This window comes from Anser anser (assembly GCF_964211835.1).
Source record: "Anser anser genome assembly, chromosome: 1".
NCBI classification, from domain to species: Eukaryota; Metazoa; Chordata; class Aves; order Anseriformes; family Anatidae; genus Anser; species Anser anser.
In genome coordinates, this window is record NC_139720.1 from 26811108 (window position 1) to 26833338 (window position 22231).

Below are 22231 nucleotides of genomic sequence, written 5' to 3' on the forward strand. Positions count from 1 at the left end.
GGTAATTGCTTTACCTTTCCTACTTGATTTGCCCTATTCCCATTTGTGGGCATGTGTAATCCAACTGACTCTAGCAAGTAGAGATGCACACATTTTTAAAAATAATAATAAAAACATCTATCATTGTGTTGAAGTAACTGTTGGTTTCTGTGATCTTTATAAATAATACAGCTGAGCCTTCATTGTTACAGTGACTTATTTAACTATGTTTTCTCTGGCTGCCATCATTACTCTCATTGCTGACAATGAGAAATGTAACTGGGACAGCCTATCTGTATTGTTATATTAACTGTAATTTTCCGTTTTTAGTTACGTGGACATACACAGGATGTTTCCTCTATGCCAATAAACGGCACAGTTAATTTTGTTGATGGCAATACTAAAGTGCAACTGATACATAATGCTTCTTTCCTTTCTGTGTGCATCTCTCATGTGTGCAATTTATTTTAGTGCTTCTTCCTGTTACTGTTGCTGAAGAAAAATATATAGGGTTTGTTCTTGGATCTTTCAAATTAAATTATGATACTTGTTTATAAAAGTATTTTCATTACTGTGAATAAGAGATTTGAGTGGGGTGACTTTCAAATATTCGGAAATATTCACAAAACATCAACTACTTCTGTTACATTTGGGTCTATGTGTCCCTGTGCTTTTTTCCCTTTCGCTCTGTTTTGATGCTGTTCTGCCTGGTGGGTAGGTCTTTCCACCTGCAGTTCTCCCAGAGAGACATCTGTCTTAGCAGCTCTGGCAGAGTGCTAAAAATACTTCGCGCTAGGTCTGTTATAAAGGCCAGCATTCCATTTGTTTAAATAAATGGAAAAATTGAGAAAACAGAGCAACAGTGATTATAGAGTTCTCTATGAAATAGCAGAGAAAATTTTAGCTAGGTTCTGCGGAAATATAAGCTGTTATATGACTAATTTAAAATCAATAGTTTAAGTATCGATAAAGAGAGTACTAGCTGGGAAGGTGCCTTAAATTTTTAATAAAGGGTGTCAAATCCAGAATGCAGATAAGGATTCTGTTTACTTTAAAATGTTCCGTTCAAGAAATCAAATGGATTTAGTTAGGTGTATTCATTCATTCAACCTCTTCTCCAGGGATAGTGGCAAAAATAAAATTGTCCTTGGATGTAATACACATTACTCTCCAAATTTTTTTTTTCCAAATGGATGCTGGAAATCACTTCAAAACTCTGAAATCTTATACTTTACCTCAAGTAAATCCATACTGTTAAGCATTGTAAACACACAGTTTGCTGACCTTTTTAATTAATTAGTCTTGTAATCAAGTAATTGCCATGCAGTAATATAGGATGATATTTTTACTAATTGCTATACAGTAATAAGAGTTATATTTTAACTGAGATTTTGATAATCTGAAAATATTAAAATCTAAATAGGAAAAGAAACAGACTGATTTTAGTTACAGCATTTCGTTATATCTTTAGTATGCTTTGTCTGTTGCTGTGCGAAGGAAACTTCTACCTGCTAAGTATGGAGGTTGAAGTCCTGTTTTCTTTGGTAGAGGTGAAATCAGAGTTCCTTCAGTACTTCAGAAAAATGACTGTCAGATTTCCAGACAAAGAATTCTGAACTGATTTGCATCAATCTGAACTATAAATTTGAACGTGCAAAGAAGTGTAGATGACGTGGCTGTGTAAAGTAATCAGAAAGTTTAATTCTCTTCTGTCCATTGAGACTCAATATCAGGATGAAAATCTGTATTATTTTCATAAATAATAAATGTCTGGGTGGTTAGATAATCAGAGCATAGAACAGTGATACTTCCTTACAAAATATTGGCCTATAACTTTCAAATGTTTAAGCATCAGACAACAAAGCTGTCATAAAACAGGCCTAATGTCATCTTTATATAGAACATCTGGATGATTATTCTCAATTAAAAACACATGTTGTTCCATGATTTGAGCTTTTTCTTTTTCTGAATGTCAAAACTCAGTACGAGGCCTGAGTTTCACCTTCTACGTTTGTTTAAAAAAATATATGTGTATATGTGTATATATATATTTTTTTTATGTTGACTGTCTTGGTTTATTTGTGTTTTTTTTTTCTTTTAGTACTGATGTGTTAGTAACTGATCTTAGCTTTGTAATATGGCCTTTACATTTTTATATCCTTTTCTTCTTCCAACCTCAAAACAGGGGATTTTCATTACTCTAAGGGGGAAAACTAGTAAAGAAGAATTGGAAACATATGTCTATCTGTTCTGTGTGCGCCTCTTTCTTTCATGGACGTTTTTGTCAGGTAGCAGGGAGAAATGGAAGTAGACTCAGCAATACTGGGGTAATAGTAAATTGGTGATACCAGGGGATGTTCTCTCATGCAATCAGACCCCAAAGGAGATTCAGGCTTGATTGTTACCTTGACTGTAAGCTGCTTCTTCAGTGCTTTCTGTTAAAGTGTAAGTCAGGTTTAAGTGTTAATTAAGCGTCTCTCTTCCTGTACATAGAGACTTGATTAAGAAGTGACGTTACTGCTAGGCATGTTGTACTTCTACTTAAAATCAGACTTAACAGAGAAGAATGAATTGTACAGCTTTCTGTGAACCACTTTAATATTTGGATACTTGGCATGAAACGGAGAAAGTTTAGTTTGCCGCTGTTCTCATCAGCCACTAGTTAAGGTTTGACCTTTTGTGCCTTAAAATGATTCTTGTGTGTCTTCTTGAATGAAGTTTACTAAGGATAGCGTTGTAGAACAACATATAGTCATCATCCATCCAGAGCTTTGTTTTTACCCTGAAAAATTCTTTTTAAAAACTTGGATTTAGAGCTATGCAATTCTGAGAGAAAGGGACACTTTGCAAGTTACAAATTTTTGGAAATTTCTATGGGCTGTTGTGAATGAGAGAATAACACAACTTTTTGTTGTTACTTTTATTTTAATGGTTCATGCTTAGGATAACTTTTCTGGAAAAACTGATTATATCTCCACTTTCATGCAGGCTACTTCACAGTTGAGTTTCATTGATTTATCTGGATGGCTGTGAGTAGGCAGTCTTTGGCTGTCATGGGACACTGCCCCAAGACAGTTTTGAATGCTTTTTATGTGTATGTGTACCTTACATTAAAAATTACGGAGGAGTTATATTTTCCTTACCAGTACCTCTACAAAAAGACTCTTTTATGATCCTGATCAGTGATCCATGAAGAGCACTTTTTTTAGTAAGAAGCAATTCTATAGTCCTGTTAGTGTAATCAACCTATACATTGGTTTTATTTAATTTGCCAATTGTCATTTATTTCTCAATTTCTTCTACTGTTTTCACCCCTTTTGAACTAGCAGCCTGTTAAGCTCTTTGTTGCTCTTCAGAGATTTTCCATTTTTTTCAGCCCCTGTAACATCCAAAAAGTGTACATGAAAGCTTTTGTCTTAGGGTATTTGACAGTTACTATGGAAACAGTTTGAATTTATTGGTCAAATATTTTTGGCATTATATTGAGCTCATTAAAATCTAACTCACTTGTTGAATTTGCATAGGTACACAGTATTATAGTGCCGAAGAAAGGAACGTAAGCTGTAGTTAAGGTTCTAAGGAGTAATTGAGCATCACATGTTCATTGACAAAATCATGCTGCAGGATTCTGTTTCTTCAGCAGTCATTGACATTTACACTTTTCATTTGCTCTGTAAAATGTTTTATGCATAAATAACATCTCGTGGTACTTGGAAAAAATTCACTTACACGTGCATTAAAAAAAAAAACCCAAACCCTCAGTCATTCTTAATTACTCATTGTAAGATCATAGTAAGACACATTTTTATTTACCAGGTATCTCTGAAAGTACTGCTTTTATTACGATTATGTATTCATTGATAATTCTTTTTGGCTCAAACAAGTAGCCTCAACAACATGTTCTCTTTCAGCCAACTTCCTCTTTTAAGTAGTCTGTTATCTTTTCAGTTTTGTTCAGAATCAAGATGTCACACACACACCCCCTCCTTAATGTAATATGTAGAATAAGCTTTTACTGCCTCCTATTCTGTGCTGGTTAGTGTCAGAAAACTTCTTGCCACTCCCCAATACATATGGCAAGAGAAAATAATATGAACCTATCAACATCTGCTGAAACAATTTTAGTATATGTGGAAAAGGAAATTAATCAGAGGAACAAATGCTTTTGAAAGGAAGGAAATTTTGTTTAAGGGTTCTGGAGCAGCTTTAATTCAGTTCCATTGTTCCACAGCAGTGTAGGACATGCAGTCCTATTTTTGATGTTTATCTTCAGTTGCTGCATGGAAGACTCGTTGAACTTTTAACTTGGCAAGTAAGTGAAGAGGAAACTCAGAAACACGTTGGGGAAAAAAGTTCAGTATCAACCTTAAAAATATTACTGCTTGTATATTCTGCTACTAGTTATATAAACTGAGTATGAAAACTTATTTCAGTGATTGTGTGCAATTAATATCAACTTAGACTGTTACCAAGAGAAAACTAACAATATAGTTTATAGTGTGATTATTTTTTTCATTTTTTTCTCATTGGGCTTATTTCTTGCTTATATATTAATTGGTCATATTTGTTTTTCTTTATTTTGCTCTGCGTTAAGCTTTAGGTTCACAGTAAGATAGGTATTGTGTGAAGTTACTTCTCACTCCCTTGCATTCTTCTTTAAATAATGGTGGACAAAAAGAAATCTAATTAGACTTTGTAATTCTAAGTCTAGTCACTGAAAACACATATTTTGTTCCCTGAAGTGCCACAGAAACAAATAAGCAACTACAGACCAGTGCCTGTGCTGGATTTTCAGCTTGCCCTGCAGCCCATCACCCAGGTACCTCCATGCCTTTTGCTCCTCTCTCTACACATCCTGCTGCCAGTCTTCATCCCCAATGGATAAATGGGATCAATGACTGGAAAGGGTCAACTTTAGAGATGGAAGTGTCCAGGAGGGAACTGGCAAATAGGTGCACAGGAGTGACTTGAATAGTGTGAAAACAGTTGGTATAGGGGGAAGTGAGGTGTCTTGCTGTATGTGGTAGGAGTCAGACCAAGGAATGAAGTAGTTTATTTTACAGCTTTGTCTTTCAGATTTTTGTTGGCTGCAGACCTAGGAGGGAAGACTTGAGAGAAAACCTTCCCCTTGTGTTGCACAGCTGACAGTGCTGATTTTATTATTTTTGAGAGTATGACAGACTAAAAAATCTGCTAATTTATGATGAGTATTTTCAAGATTCAAGGCAAGAAATAAGACCTCTTCTACCAATAAGCATTCAGTTGTTTTGCTTCCTCCAAGAGCTTATTTCTTTTGTTTGTGACTTGAGTTTCTTGTAGATATGTTAGCAAAAAAAAAAAAAAGACAGTTGTAGAATAAATCAATAATTATGGAATAATTTAGGTTGGAATGCATCTAGAGAGAACATTCAGCCCCGTCTGCTGCTTAAAGCAGGACTGATGTCAAGGATGGATCAAGTTGCTGAGGATCTTATCCAATCTAGTCCTGGAAATCTCCCAGTGGCAGGGGTTATACATTTTCCCTGGGCAACATGTTTCAGTGCTTTTCTGTTCTCACTGAAAATAATTTGAGTCCAAGTGGTATTCTCCTCTTTTCATCATGGGAGGACTGCTGCTTGTCCTTTCAGTGTGCAGACCTCTAACATGTTTTGTCTCCATTATTGTCATTGTTTAACACTGAAAAGCCCTATTTCTACTTAGCTCTTCCTCTTAAAGAAGACATCTTGACTCTTTTTTTCCCTCTCTGAAGATGTTTTTCAATTCTGCTTTATTTTTTTGCATGTAAAATCATAGTCCATCCTTGATCTGACAAAAAGCTGTAGGCCAGCCTGCCCATAGATAAACTTCAGGCTCTTGTTCTATAAGTGGTAGCTGCAGTCTTATTTTAGTCTTTTGCTTCAAACCCTGTGTAAGGATTTAAAAGTTGTGTATAAATATGATGTTCTTTTTGGACTGAACTGAAAAGCTATTGTAAATCTATCTAAGCTTTTGCCCTTTTGCAGTAGTGAATTTCTTGAATTAATGATTTAAAGATTTTTTTTCTCTGTTTTTAGATATTTTCTTAATTTGTATATGCTTACTATCAGTTTCAAGAGCAATTCTCCAGGTGGAGGATTTATCTTAAGATACCATTTTGCATAACAGTGGCATATGCCGCAAATAATAGTATTTCCCATGGACACCTTTCTATACCTTTAAACAATTTAATCTTAGCCCTCTAATTAAAATATTAGTTAATGTGCAAATGGCTATGTACAGGAGAATAAGGTTGACAGTTCATAAATTCATATAACACCTTTCACAGTGCAGCAGTCATGATTAGTTCCTGTAGTGGGTGCATATTTTTTCTGGTTTTGAAAATTTGCTGTTTGAAAATACATTCAGTTAATTATTCACAAGCAGACATTTAAAATGTTATTTTCTCTATCTATTTTTCTGCAATTTAAGTTAATTTGAGACACTGCTAATGCCGTTTTAGCACAGCCACCAAATTATGCAGACTCTTTTAAAGAATTAATTACCCTTGTGACATTAGATTGTACATTCCTCAGATAACGAGTGCCATCAAAAGTAGGTATCTTAATATTTCGACTAGCTCCTATGACTTGAAACTCAGTACTGAAAGATGATGTAAGAGAGAAAACATTCCAATTCTAGCGTTTCTGCTTCTCACATCTAAGGTATCGGTGAAGTGTGACAGAACAGAGCTATTATTTAAGGGCTAAAGGACCAATGTACAAAAAAAAATGATTATACATATCTATTATTAGCTTCATGAGATGGTGTTTGGTAACAATGCTAGCTTAAGGTATTCTGATTTATCTCCTTTTTACCTTTTTTTCCCAATTTGCTACTGCATTGCCCTTCGGTGTATTGGCACATTCGTTCATCAGCTGCCCTGTGACTGCCCTGTGAGAAAAACTGTGGGGTGGATCCTGTGGAAAAATAACCTAGGAAAAGAAGCCTGGGGTTTGTCATCTGCGCTTTTTCCTCACCCTGGTGACAGAGCTGTCCCATGGGAGCTTTCCCAGCCTCAAAGAGAGAGTGCTACGTGGTGATGGGTGAACGAGCAGGACATCAGTACTTTTATCTGCTGTTACTGTGGAATATTTTGCCTTGTGGAACCAGGGCCTCATGGAGTCAAAAGACACCTACGTTTTTACGACCTATTTCATTCACATACCAGAAGTTCTGCTCTTTATCATGCCCAAAGGTTCTGCCACGTTGGCTGAGGCAAATGTATAAACAAGCACCTGGCTCCAGCATTCACAAATTAGGTGTTTTTACCTCTGAGATCTCCTAAAGCAAGATGCCCCAGGTATACTTCAGACAGTGTTACACTGAAAAGTTTTTATTTCCACAGAAAATAGATGATTTGCACTCAAAAGCATGTCACTGAGAAAGAACTGAATGTGGTACTTCCTTCTGCATAAAAACATAATTGATATAAATTCAGACTTGTGTTTTAGGTATTGTCAAGGAGATTTTGTTCCAGCTTGCTGCTCCCTTTTCATTTTATAGCTCTCCTTTTAGCTTTTAGTAGACAAGCATGGAAGTGGTATTCTTTGCCTATGTCAGGCCATGGTTATGCTTTTCAAAGCCTACAAGCCATCTGACAGAAGAGAAAGAGGTAATGTTGGGGAAAGAGCACAGTTGGTTCTTTTTTTTCTTTTTTTTCTTTTTTTTCTTTTTTTTCTTTTTTTTCTTTTTTTTCTTTTTTTTCTTTTTTTTCTTTTTTTTCTTTTTTTTCTTTTTTTTCTTTTTTTTCTTTTTTTTCTTTTTTTCTTTTTTTCTTTTTTTCTTTTTTTCTTTTTTTCTTTTTTTTCTTTTTTTTCTTTTTTTTCTTTTTTTTCTTTTTTTTCTTTTTTTTCTTTTTTTTCTTTTTTTTCTTTTTTTTCTTTTTTTTCTTTTTTTTCTTTTTTTTCTTTTTTTTCTTTTTTTTCTTTTTTTTCTTTTTTTTCTTTTTTTTCTTTTTTTTCTTTTTTTTCTTTTTTTTCTTTTTTTTCTTTTTTTTCTTTTTTTTCTTTTTTTTCTTTTTTTTCTTTTTATGTAATGCTCTAGCAAGTATCTACGTATAGTAACTACTGCAGGAGCCCAGAAACTTATTCTGTGGGACAAACTCTGCAGATTTCTGAGAATAGTGTTATATGTATGTTAAAATGTCAGTGGTTTTCTGTGTGTGCTAATGGTATAATTTCTGGAAAACTAACTTCAAATGAATACCCAGTGACTCAGCAATGTTCCATGAAGTTCTGTAGTTTATTTCAAAATATCCAGATTGTCTTTTCCTTTAAAATATTTGGGTTTTAATGTGAAGTAGGTATTTGTCAATTTACAAATTTATCATAAATCAGAATGTTGGGATTATAATAGGCATTTGTATGTGGGAAGAACTGTGATGCTTTCAGTTTTGATGGGTGTGCATTATTTATGTTTATTCTTCTAGGTTTATATACAACATTTTGATGAGAAGGTGATTTATTATATTAAACACTTAGTATTAATATTCATCTGCTTAAATCTAACCATGATAATCACTCAACATGACCTTCTGCTGTTCCTTGCTATTTGCATTGTCAGTAGAATGTATTGAAAGCTAGGGTTAGCATGATTCAGAAGAAGTGAAAATAGCATGATTTACAAGATTTTGTATTAAATTCTGTCACTTAAAAACAAAACAACAACAACTAGAAGCTTCATCAATATTATGATGTGTTATACAAAAAGATATGTTTTTGCAACTATTAAAAATTTTTCAGTTAACAAGACAACACGAAAGGAAAGTCGATCTGAGAAAAATGTTCATGTTAAAGTTAACAGACCTTTTCAGTTTCCTATCAGACCATGTTTAATTTCTTAACCTCTTCTCTTAGGACCTAAAGGTAATTGAATTTTTTTTTTTTTTTGAAAAGCAGAAAATGCATTAAGAATATTTTTGCAGCTCTCCTCAGTGCAGAATACTCATTTACTGTTTTGCAGTTCCCGTTGTGGAAATGGTAAAATGCCTGCGAAAGCCTCTGGTGCTTTCGTACACTTGTTATACTGTCTTGGCAGCCTCAATTAGTGTTTTGACATTCTTCATTCAGTGTTTTTCTTTTCAGTATTTTTTTAGTATGTTCTTTTATTCAAAGTGTCTATAATTAAACTACTTTCTATTTTTATTTTTCTGTGGCACGACAAATTCCAGAAATACTCAATAAGTAATGGGTTTCAGCTGAACAGAGAACTGAGTCTCGTGTGCAACGAAGGGCTTTATCCATGCCTGGTGGCCATTGCCACCTGTTCAGACAAGAGGAGGAGATGATGGAGACTACTTTCAGCTCTATTCACCCCTTTTGATGTGTTTGAGACTAGTTGGGAACATGAGCAGTGATATTAACATTCAGCTCTGGTCAAAAAGTCATCCTGGATAATGAGCGGATAGCCAGAGGCCACTGTAGTGTCTTTTATTAGATGGATCTTTAGGACCAACACTGTGGCTTCTAAGATAGCACGATAATAACTGAAAATACAGACAAATATTAATTGATGTTGCTGTATCTACCAAGCCTTCATAATAGTCAAAATGGTGGTGTTCTCACCTTTCTGTTCCAATTATTTGTTTTTACACGAGCTATGTACAATATCATAACAGCCAAACAGCTTCAGATTTAAGGTCCATCTAGCCAAATATTCTATGGAGTTACTGGATGCCCCCCAATCCTTGAATTAGATAATTAAACTGTAACCCCTTACTTATCTCAACTGTTGCCATTCATAACTGTATGTTTAAGGCAGATATTTATATCTTCTCATTTTCTAAGCAGAAATTCTCTACCCAGGATGATCGTTTCTAATGTGGCAGCTGTTCTAAACTTTTGATTGTCTTTCTTGTCCTTCTTTGGTCCTGCCACATAACCCCCAGTGTGTTGAGTATGACAATTGCATGCAATATTCAAGATACAGACAAAACATTAAGTATGCATTGGCAACATGATGGCTGCTCTTTTGTTCTTTAATTTTCTCTTAATGGTTCTCAGGATTTGTTTTGTTTATTAAATGATTTCTACTAAGCATTGTACTGAAACTTGTGTGACAGTAAGGCAAAAAAATAAATCATGCTGGATCCAACAGCCTGAGAGGGGCAAGGCTGCTACTGCTCTGTGGCTCTGTGTCCCCAGGTCCAACCAGTAGCAAGGCTGAAGATGTATATGCCCAGCACACACACACATATATGTGATGTATATACGTGATGAGTGGTACAGACAAACACATGAACACAGGGAGCACCAATGGCCTCATCCTGCTCCCCTATCTGTCTGGACAAGCTGGAATCCACTAGTGAGAAATGGGTGCGTGTGTATTCATGTGTGTATGTATAGGTGTGAATATACATGTAATCGTATATACTCACGTATACATGTACAAGGTGGATACCCCTCCTCAGTGTGCCTAGTAGTGAGTCACAGCTGGTATCAGGATATGGGAGCCCCTGGAGGCCCCTCCCCACGTCAGCTGGTGGCACAGACCGTTGTACAGACATACACACCGCTGAAACGATGCCCCTGGTCCCATAGCCAACCTCTCGTGCTCTCACTCCTGGAGACACACAGGTGCTCTCACACCAGAGTTGGCCCTTGGAGCCCCACTCACGCCCTTGCTCCCAGGCCCCTTCACTCACTCGTGGGCTGGGCAGGCTTCGCTTCTGCTGTTGATCACACACTGGCTCACACACCCACTCTAACTTCAGTCACTGGCACCATGGAGACACAGGTCCTCAGCCCCATGGTCTGACCCCAGCTGCTGCACTCACACCCCATGCACGTGTGCAAACAGAATAGGGAGCCCTCACCCAGGACAGGGTTAGGAAGGAAGTTAGTAAGACAAGCTGGACTGTGGAGATCAGGCACAGGGCATGACCAGGTACTGACCAGCAAACGAGTTCAATGTGACTGCCCTTTTTATCCATTTACCACTCTGTCTTCCCACTCTTTTTCATCCCAAAGTCACCCGAACCTTTCCCTTGCCCTGCTTTGGTTTCTTCTCTAAGCATTTCACTGTAAGTCCTGTGTGATCCCAAACTGCTATTCCTTACACCCCATGTTATGTCAGACCCCTAGGCAGCAACCCGTAGAGGTGCTCCTACTGACTCAAAGCAGCAAGTTTCACACCTGGATAATTCTGGGCTGATGGCTTTGCTGGGGCAGCCCGGGCCCAGACAAGGAAGTCCTTGGTTCAGGTTCTCCCCTGCCACTGCGTACTCCAGTGCTCCGTTGAGCTGTGGAGACGGCCCTGTGGTGGGCCCAGCAGGGTTTTATTCAGGCTCCCCTTCTGCTATTGTCTCTCTGTGCTCCTTTGTGGGTGTGCAGGTGAGCTCTGTCACCTAACCTAACAAACAGTATCAGTTATAACTCAAACATCGTGTATTGGGAACATGGAATTTTGCATCAGTCATCCCAAACCACGGGCTGTTCTAGACTTCCTCATTTTTCCACAGTCGTTAGCTTTCAGATTTTCCTATAGCTGCTTTAATTCTTAATGTCACAGATCGATGTGATTTTCATTCACCTGGAGTCCATCCTTTCTGTACAGCTTCATCTTTTCCTTAGTTAATGAATCTGAATACCCAGTCCCTTTACTGTTTTGCCTTTGCCTCTGAGATCCGTTAATCGACTTTGCTTCTCATCTTGCTGTTGGTCTCTGGGTTTCAGGCTGGAAGCTCTGGTGGCCTTTTTTTTTATTTACAGCTGAGCTGCTACCTCACTGTCACTTCCTTTACTTTGATGTCAGTCTCTATATATAAACAGAATGGCTTTTACACTGCCGATGATTTATGTATGGATTGTGCCTTCATCTCCATTTAAATTCTTAACCTGCTTGGGTTTGTCATCTTGTTTGCCTGCTTAGCACTTCAATCCATTTAGAGTCAGGTTTTTGGTTTTGATTGTTTCCTTTATGTGAAGGTTGAATTCCTAAGCTACGTAATGTCCTGTAATTCCCGGGTATAAAGCCAGGAGCTGCAAATATAGCCCCTCCCCACTATTTTATTTTATTTTAAAATATAAGATAAAAATTAGAGCTTTGAAATCTTAGGCTAATTAGAGGTTATTTGCAAAGCAATTTATTAAAAAAAAAAAAAAACTTGGTTCTGTAGGCTTATTTTTGTCTCTTCAGCCAATCCCTATCTGACTTTCAATCCCAGCTAAACTTTCTGTCTGAATGAACTCTGGGAGGTTTTCTGAGCTGTGCTTTTTGTTTGTTTGTTAATATTTTCAGCTTCTATTTATGCTATCAAATTGGGAAATAGACTTAAAATATTTCAAGCATCAGAATAAGTATCAGAATGCTCACTTGCATCTGCTGCAGTTAAATTCTCTTTTACCTTTCAATTTCCTGCAACATCTCGGTTTTGTGCCCTATATATAGGCAAAAGTTGGGCATTCGCTAAGGTATGTTATTTGTAGTTTGTCTCTGGAGAATTTTTCTCACATGGTTCTTACTTTCTTCTTTGGTTTCCCATGCCCTGAATATGTGTCACCTTTTATGACCTTTTCATATGTTACAATTTTAACATCAGGCTTTTGGAATGGTCTCCTAACCTATCTGGTTAGCCTGTTCCTCTGCTTTTACACCTCAAAATTTGCTTATTCTTCATCTGGTTTTGCTTGTTCCTGAAAACTGAGCTTCCTGATTTTGAAACAAATCACACGTAAATAACTCAGCCCTTATTTTTGAGGGATTCCTTTTTCTGATAGTATTTCTCTGCACTGTGGTTTTTGTTCTGATTTTTGAGGCGTACTTGAAGGAGTTGCTCTGGTGGTTGGCTTAGTTTTAAGGTAACAAAACTTCACTTTCCTCCAAAGTTTGTACTGCAGTGGTTTGGCTCGCTTCCTTATACTTCCTGTTACATATGCAGGCACAAAAACACCATAACAAAATCTTTAGAAATCTTTCAATAGTTCTGTTGTTTGTTTGTTTGTTTGTTTGTTTGACAAATTAGATGAGACTTAAGCCTGAGATTATGGAACAATATTTTCTATAAAAAGCCTTAGAAGTCGGTACTAATATGTGGCCTTTTCATGTACTGTGTACTAAATGTATAAAAAACCTTCTCTGAAACTGATCTCATTTACATGTTGGGCTGAAGAACCAAAAAATTATCAAGCAAAATTGCATCTGATCTTTATTGTGTAATATTTTTGTTTTGCTAATAAAGTGTGGTACTGTATTTTGGAAATATAATTGTGTTTTTAAATAACAGCTTGTAGAAACGCATGATAATGAAGTTCTTCTTGAGCATAGATTTGAGAAGGGTCTTAATTTCAAAGAGCCTTGGAGGTATTTTTGCTCTCTGCTTGTCTGATCGTTGCTTAAGCTAATCTCTGTATGTGTAAAGATGCTGTTACTTTTTTATTTTAAAAATTCTTATTTTGGTACTGCAGTAAACACATGAAACATGTTTTCATGTCTTTCACTAACATAATGTTAATACACTGAAATAGAAAAGTGTTTTAGAATGTTTTTCTTCCCTTTCTACTCTGTGTATCAGCCAGTTTACAAGATGTTATTTTGTGATATTTCTGAAACTGTTCCAAACTGAAATTTCTGTGTTAAAATGAGACGGGGAAGGATTTTATGTAGCAAATTGTATTGACAATGGTGAAATCTGTGTGCAATGTATCTGTCCAATTCTATTAGAAATTGGAAATACTTAAAGAAAGCATTTTAAAAATATGTGTAAGTATAACTTTCTCAGTGATTTAAGTCTGTTCTATGTGTAGATGTACTCCAAAGAGTGCATTTACTTTTACTTCTTTATCTATTGTTTTACGTTTTGTTTTTGTTTTGTTAGGCCCGGCGCAAAGAGGTTTTTATCCAGGAACGATACGGAAGGTTTAATCTGAGTGACCCATTTCTGGCTCTGCAGAGAGACTTTGAGGCAGGTGCTGGTGATAAAGAAAAGAAGCCAATCTGCATGAACCCTCTCTCCATTTTAGAAGCCGTTATGGCTCACTGCAGGAAAATGCAAGAAAGAATGTCAGCTCAGTTGGCTGCTGCTGAAAACAGACAAAAGAAGGTACCCTGCTACCAGTTTTCTTTTTCCTTTTCCCTCTCCCGATTTGTTCTTTCATGATATGTTTCAGTTTGCTCCTTTGTCTAACTTGATTATCGTCACGAGTGTTAATTTTTTTTTCCATTTAGTTGTCATATATAGTGAGGTGCTAGTTTTCTGGTGATATTTTGTGGTACACATCATTAGTTCCATGAATTTAGATCTACTTATGGAATAAATGAAGTAGAACCATTACAAGTCAATGCACTATATAAATAGACAGGTTAACATGAGCTAAAGGAAAGCATTGTCACTATATATTTTTAAACTAACTCCATTGAAACCTAGAGGAGCTACTGTTATTTTGCATAACCTAAACTGCCTAAAATAAATAATTTATTTGTTTTTCTTATTAGGTGGCTCTATTTCATAAAACAGTAAGAAAGTAAATTACAACTAAAAAATATTTTTTGAATATTTAGAACATTTGGTGTAAGGAGAAAATTATTTTGGTATAAGTATGATGCCAAAAAATAATAAAAAATAAAAATAAAAAAGAAAGAGAGAAAGTTTCATATTGAAAACAAAACAGTGTCATTTTGAAAGTGAATTCCTGGGCAATTCCTGACATACCTACAGCAGGTTGCCCAGGATGTGTCTGCTTGAGCAGGGGGCTGGACCTTCAGAGGTCCAACTTTTAAGCTAAACTTTAAAGAACTACATTAAAAAAAAAAAAAAAGTATTGTTTTGAAAGTGTGTCACTCATATGCTAACTTTTTTGCTCCTTATAACAAATAGGGATTTTGAGTGAAACTCATGTGCATAACTCTCTACAGAACTTGCATCTTTTTTTTTTTTTTTTTTTTTTTTTTTAAGCCAATTTGAAAGGCTGTTTCAACAGGGCACCCTCTTAAACTTCTTGGTTTGTAGAAACTGATGACATTTCTCTTAACCATCTCCATTAACCTCCACATAAATTATTCTTTCAGTGTTTTACCTTCCCTTAGTTCCACATTTTCCTGTCTATTCTCCATCTCTGAAATCCTTCTGTGGAAGAGATTAATGAAAGTATTTTGAGGGATTTCTTGAAAGGTTCAGCAAAATATGGTGACCCTGCGTAAGGAAAAAAAGTTAAGCCCAGACAAATGTGACCTAAATACAGAGCCAGCTGTACCTCCTCTAGGAGTGGTTCCTCCTTCCCTAGCTGTGTGATGCCTCTATCTTCGTGTTTCAAATTGCCTCAGTATCTCACTCTTGCACTAAGTGGTCAGGTCTGTGTACAGCTCTGGGGACTATTGTCTCTGGATATCACTAGACTCAGACAGGCTCTGAGTGAGCTCTTTTTCCTGGAGACTTATTGCCTATGAATATAGTGACCCTGAAGGTATTCTTTAAATAAAATCATTACTTGATCCTAAAAAGTAAGTCATAACAATGTGCAGGAATGTAGAAAAATGAAGAGGTGCACAAATGACTGTCAGTTACGGGCTTACTTTATACCAAACACCTAGTCCCCAGATGTCATCTGCTTTGTGTTAAGTTTCCAGCCCCTTCCATCTCTTCGAATGCCATCCCTGGAGTTGCTGACAAAATTCATTTTGAAGTTTCCTGGAAACTCATAACCAGACCATCAAAATGACAGTTTTTGATCTGTCAAGTGTTTGCAGATAAGTTAGTATTGGGATGCATGCTCATAATAGGCATGTTGGTTGGAAGAAGCCTGTTGATTCCTGGGATTTAGTATAACTTTGTGCTTAACGCAGATTATTACCAGCAGTACATTTGGTCATCCGTGAATTTGTCTAGCTGAGTCTTGAAAATCCCCAGGAGTGGCAATACCGCGGCCCTCCTGCACTACCATCGTTGTGAAGAATGTCTTAAGGGGCAATTTCTCGTTGCCCTTTTGTTACGGGGTCCCACCTTCCATTGCCAAGAAGAATTTGGCTTTGTCATTGCTGTAAGAGCCCTTAGTAGTAGTATCCTGCTATTAGATCATCCGTCAGTCTTTTTTTCACTAGTCTAAGCAAGGTCCCTTGACCATTTCTCACAACACGTGCCCTCTGTCTCTCACTTTTAAAGGGCCTTTCCGGGTCAGTTCTTTCCTGGTCCCTACCAATGTTCTCAGTATCCTGCTGTATTGCCTTTCAGAGCCTTCTTGGGCACGTTTCCAGATGTTTACGTTACTGATATGATTTAGTGTATGCATATAGTACACTTCACAAAAACTCACCTTGTAGTTAGTTCACAAACTCATAAATAATTGCAACTAGTTCCAAATCTGTCATCTAAAGGAAAAAGTAGTGTAAATATTCATAGATGTGGTTTTTTTGTTTGTTTGTTTTTTTAATTCAAGCAGATACAGACAAAGGAAAGCGATGAGGGGAGATATAGGAGATGAAGTAAAATAAGAAACTAATGCTGCTCTTGTCAATTTGCGATCAAATACGGGAACATATATATATATTTATATATATACATATGTGTATATATATACGTTAGGGATTCTTGTTTTATATGCAATGCTTACAAATAAAATAATAATTTGGAAAACCAATTTCATCCCAGCTGTATGTTAAGATCTACTTGTAATTTTTTGAAAGTAAGATAAATTATCTTACATTTCCCATGATTTTTGTACCTATTTTTGAAAAAAAAATATTATTGGGTGCACCATTGTTACTGACTAGTTGTGTTTGTCTGTGAGGGATGGTTTTGTGAAATTTTAAATAGACAATGAAATGCTTGAGAAAAAATCATGATTTTCTCCACTTTAAGAACTGTGAATGGGACCACTCCTAAATACAGTATCATCATAGTATCTTCTTAAATTAGTTTGCAGCTGTACTGTCATTAACATAACTGAAGAGGAACTGTTGCTGATATCGTTTATTTAGTGATGAAAAGTCATACCTTATGTGTTTTGTTTTATATATATATAATATATATATTATATATAAAAAATATATTATGCATATTATTATATTATATATAATTATATATATTATTTTTTACTTTTATTTTTATTTTATTATATTTTATAATTATATTAATATATATTACTATATATATTATATAATATATATAATATATAATATATATATTTGTTACTGTTTTTTAAGACAGGTGAACTTGGTTGTGTGAATTGAATTACACAGATTGTGTTGGTTAACCTGGGATGAAGCTGTAAAACCACAGTGGAGCTAACAGTTTTTGATGTATTTGAAACCAAGGTGATGTTTACAGTGTAGATATAATTTCCCATAATAATTTCTTTCTCTTAGTTCACTGGATGTTTATTATAATGGTATGATTTCAGGAAGAAATTTTACTATTACTAAAATATTTCACATAAATGTTGCCACCACCTGTTTATGCTTTTTCCCATTCTTCATAAGAAAACGGAGGAGAAATTTATATTCAGGTAACATTATTAGCAGTGTTGGTAGATGGAGACACACGTTCAACTAGAACAAATTCCTGCAGGATTTGTTGTCTATGCCCTCTTTGTCGTTTCTCTTGCTTTACTTTTTCATCATTTTCTTGTGTTTGAATTCTACTTAACATGTGGGGAAAATTTATTTCGGGGACAATGAGCTATAGCGGGTGGGATTTATTTCTGTTCAAACTGCAGTCTGTCTCTCTTGAACTCATCCCTTGATAGCATGAGTTTCAATTCTTCTATATGGTACAACCAGAGAGTAACAAAGCTCTTATTTTAAGATGTCATTTATATTACTTGTAATTTAAATGCAGTTTAATTTAAAATTAATTTCAGACACATCTACAGTGGTGTGAAATACATTTCAAGAACTAAGAAATTTCATCTACTGTTGTAAAGGAGAGGGAATAGTGTGCTGTAGCAGCAGGCTTCTGGAAAGCTGTTGGTAAAGCACGTGGCTGGTTTTGGTTTTGGTGGGTTTTTTTTTGGAGGGTGGGCAGGGGAAGCTGTTAGTTTTTTCCTTTTTTAGTAGTTATTGGTGGTGTTTTTTTCTTTTAGCAACCAAGACAAATTTTAAGCAATGAATGAGAGAGAAGATATTCCATACCTATTACCTTAGGCCATCTCATTTCCCACATTACTGTTTACAGAAAATATATGCACTGTACTATAGTGTCTTAAGCTCTGAAATCAGTATCAGTTTGCCCAGGATACTAAAATCTGAACCTTTACTCTTGATATTTCTCCAACTACTGAAGTGAAACATTTATTCCAAGTAGAATCTTAAATATATTGCTATTTGCCACAGCTTTCACCAGAATTTTTTTTTTAACACTGAAATGTTCTCATATCACATCGTAGAAGCATGAAGCAGTTTCCTATTGCAGTCAAAATAAAACTTACATGAGCACTTGATTTTTTTCTAGGTACCTGAGAGTAGTTTTCCAGAATAGTAAAAATTCCCACTCAAAAAAAGCACTTTATCAGTAGAGTTCTGAATTGTTCTTCCTGTATAAATCTCTACATAAGTATTAAGCAGAATTGATAATTGACAAAAAGAGCACAGGAGAAGGAATAGTCACTGTCTGTTTTTATTATCCAGATGAGTCATACAGGAAATGACTGCATCATTATGTAAACAGAGTAGGAAGAAAGAAGCCAATTTTTCTTCTGTTGTAGTTTGACATGTGTAAAAGTTTACCTGGGAAATTGCAAAGTAATTTGGTATGCCTTACTATTAGTAATTATTTTATAAAACAGTGCGTTAACTTGTATTTTTCCAGTGCTTTTCTATGAGACAGTCTTTGAATAAAAGAACAGTTAGTGGGCAAAATGAATTGGTTAGAAGCGTTGACTGTATGAATGAGTGGAAAACTTATTCTCATCTATTTTCTGCACATAATAGGTAGTCTTTTGTTCCTAGCCTACAGCATAGATTATACATCACTGATGTCAGCGAGACATTCTACTGTTAGTAAGTACAGGAAAATGTTTGTGACTACACCAAAAAATTGCTCTCTAAAATGAATGTATTTTTATGAATGTTAGTAAGTAAGACAACTGCTGTGGGCATGGACTGTGTTTTTCAACATTAATCTTCTTCAGTCTGAGGAAGGCCTAGAACTTAAACTTTCATTTCTGGGCTCGAAGTTTTTCTGCAAAGTTCATTTCTTAATTGTGGCCAGTTCCTTTACTGAGAAGAGGACTCTGTCATGTCATTGAATCAGGTGTCTAATTTCAGTGCTTGCCTAATTTCTGGAGAACAGGCAGCTCCTCACTCAGAAATCACGAGAATTTAATCAATTTGTAGAGTCTTTGTGTTATCGATAGAGCAAAGTAGATAGTTTTACTTAGTCTCTGCATTGCTCTTCAGGGATGCCTGTCTTTTTCTCTTGCTTATAGGCACTTGCATTACATACCACAAATCACTTTCCTGGGCAGACAGGTTCATTTTAGGCATACTCTCAAAGGTTAAAACATTAATGTCACATTAATACTAGGTTATGTTGAAAGTCTACATCTTGCTAATGAGAATTTTTCTATATGTTTTCTTACAGCTGGAAATGGAAAAATCTCAGTTACAGAATCTTGAGCTGGAGCACAAAAAGCTATCTGCTCGTCTTGAAGAAGAACGTGGCAAGAACAAGCATGTAGTATTGATGCTAGTGAAAGAGTGTAAGCAGTTGTCTGGACGAATAGTAGAAGAAGCCCAGAAACTGGAAGAAGTGATGTCAAAATTTGAAGAGGAAAAGAAAAAGGCTAGTGAATTGGAGGAGTCTCTTGCAGCTGAGAAACAAAGGAGTACACAAATGGAGGCTCAAATGGAAAAACAGCTGTCTGAATTTGACACAGAGAGAGAACAGTTGCGTGCCAAACTTCATAGAGAGGAAGCACACACCAGTGACCTCAGAGAAGAAAGAGATAAAATGATAAAAATGATTGAGCAATTAAAGAAGGAGAATGACAGTAAAACTAATCTTTCTCTTAAAAATAAAGATAAAAATAAAGATAGGAGCCTTGTTTCTGTTTCTGTTGAAACAGAAGAGCTGAGTTCAAGAACTATTGCCTGCCAAACGGATCCTGTAGTTATGGACAGTAGCACTGAGAATACTAAGAAGTTGCCTTTGACTGTATCTGTGAAGCCTTCCACAGTGAACCCGCTAGCGTCTGGCAATACAAAAATGAATGTGTGTGCCAATGCAGCACTTGTGAAACCTGTTATTGATAAGCAGTCTTCACATAATGAACTTGTCCCTCCTGCAACTCCTGTTCTTACACAGAGTCAAAACAGAATTGAGGAAAATGGACCAAGTACAGGCTCATCACCTGATTTACCAAGTAGCACTTCCCCCTTTCCAAATAGTACTTCCCTTTGCACTCCTTCCACACCAACTGTCACAACTCAGAATTACTCAGTAACTTCATCTATGCACAGTTTGCATTCACCGTCTGCCAATGCTACTGGCCATCCAGGCCTAAATCCACGAGTCCAAGCAGCTAGGTTTAGATTTCAAGCAAATGCTAACGATCAAGACCAAAATGGAAACACAACCCAAAGCCCTCCCTCAAGGGACGTATCTCCTACTAGTCGTGACAACCTAGTTGCCAAGCAGGTAGCTCGGAATACTGTCACCCAAGTCCTTTCAAGATTTACCAGCCCTCAGAGCGGCCCTCCGTCACGGCCTGGGACGTCACATTCAGTGGAAGTTGGCACTTACCCCCCAGTCGGTAAAATGAATTTAAAGACGCCTAGTGTATCGAGAATTGACAGAGGAAATCCTCCGCCTATTCCTCCTAAAAAACCAGGGCTTTCGCAAACTCCTTCTCCACCACACCCACAGCTTAAGGTTTTAATGGATAGTAGTCGATCCCCAAATACAAGTGTAAAAACTGACAGCAAAACCGTGACCTCACCTCTTTCAAGTTCACCACAAGGAATCAGGGTAATAAATGAGGAAATTATTTCTAAGTCCTCACCTCAGCTGCCACCAAAACCTGCTATAGATTTATCTGTGGCACCTGCAGGCTGTGCCATACCAGCCATAGCCACATCTCAGGTGGGTGCCTGGCCTTCCCACTTCCCTGGACTGAACCAGTCTGCATGTTCAGAAAATTCCTTTGTCATTCCCACCACCATTGCCTGTAGCTCCTCCATAAACCCTGTTAGTGCTTCATCCTGTAGACCATGTGATTCAGACAGCCTCCTGGTAACAGCATCAGGTAAAGGGATTGATATGCTACAAACTGTCTCCCTCTGAAGTAATTTATTTTTTTTACTCTAAATTTCTCATTTGCTTTATTTACCTTTTTCTTTAGTTTCCTTTCTAAGCACTGAAATTTCCATTTATATTTTTTCCACATTCCAGGGGTATGGGAATTCTTTTGCATGATTTAGTAATGTCCTTAATTAGTTTGCTTCCTCAAGGAGGTCTCAAAATTGAAGGTGTTTTTTTAAAGGTAAATAGTTCTAACGTCTAGAGCAAATGGGCAGTGGATTATGAAATATTAAGAAAATTACCTTTTATTAATATTGTTATTTTGGACTACAAAATGCTTTCTTAGTCTGAAATAATGTTTTGAACTTTTTCTGTGCTGATGATCTTCCATGGAATATGTGTTCCTGTTCATTTCAGTGCTTTTTTGAATCTTTTAGAAAATAGGGCATAGCTGTATTCTTCTTCTATGGCACTAAATGCTTGCAGCTTAAGGTCCATTATTGCCTGGCTAACAGTGCAGTTTGAAATATAGCACTTCATACCTACAGAAATATATTGAGGTTTTATTTCCTTTTTCTGTATTTTTTTGGTAGGTATTTATAGTTGTAAGCTTTATTAATAGCTATACGTGGCATCTCACAGGTTCTCTTCAACTGATATCAGCAAAGGCTTGATGTTGGAGAACATTAAAATCTAAATGTTATGTGAACAGTCCAAGTCTGCAGTCAGTGCATGTATCTGCTATTCATTTTGCATTGTGCTGAAGACTTTCAAGCCTCATTTGTTACCAGCTTCAGGATATCTTCTTGATGACAGCTAAATGAACAAAGAAGGCCCTGATCTCCTTTTGAGTTAATTGCAGATCTCCTATAAATTCTTTTCAGCATATGTACTTGCTGGGATCAATAGCACTGAAAGATTAGGTAGAAGCCTTTCTTCACCCTCACTTGCAGTGCAGTAAGAAGATGGTTGCAGAGTTGAGCACTTTGGACACAAAAAATCTTTGTTAACATTGAAGAATGTTTGAAGGACATGAAACTGTTGGAGAGTGTACAGAGGAGGGCT

General features: G+C 36.3%; 1 protein-coding gene across 2 annotated transcripts in view; it reads left to right on the top strand.

The window, feature by feature from the left end:
* The window catches only part of CTTNBP2 (cortactin binding protein 2), a 91236-nt gene that overhangs the window by 21378 nt on the left and 47627 nt on the right, over positions 1 to 22231 (top strand). For both annotated transcript variants that reach the window (XM_083800035.1, XM_083800036.1), the window contains exons 3-4: positions 13811 to 14035; positions 19508 to 21170. In XM_083800035.1, coding sequence (XP_083656161.1) covers positions 13811 to 14035; positions 19508 to 21170 — 1888 coding nt within the window. The remainder of the gene's footprint in view (positions 1 to 13810; positions 14036 to 19507; positions 21171 to 22231) is intronic.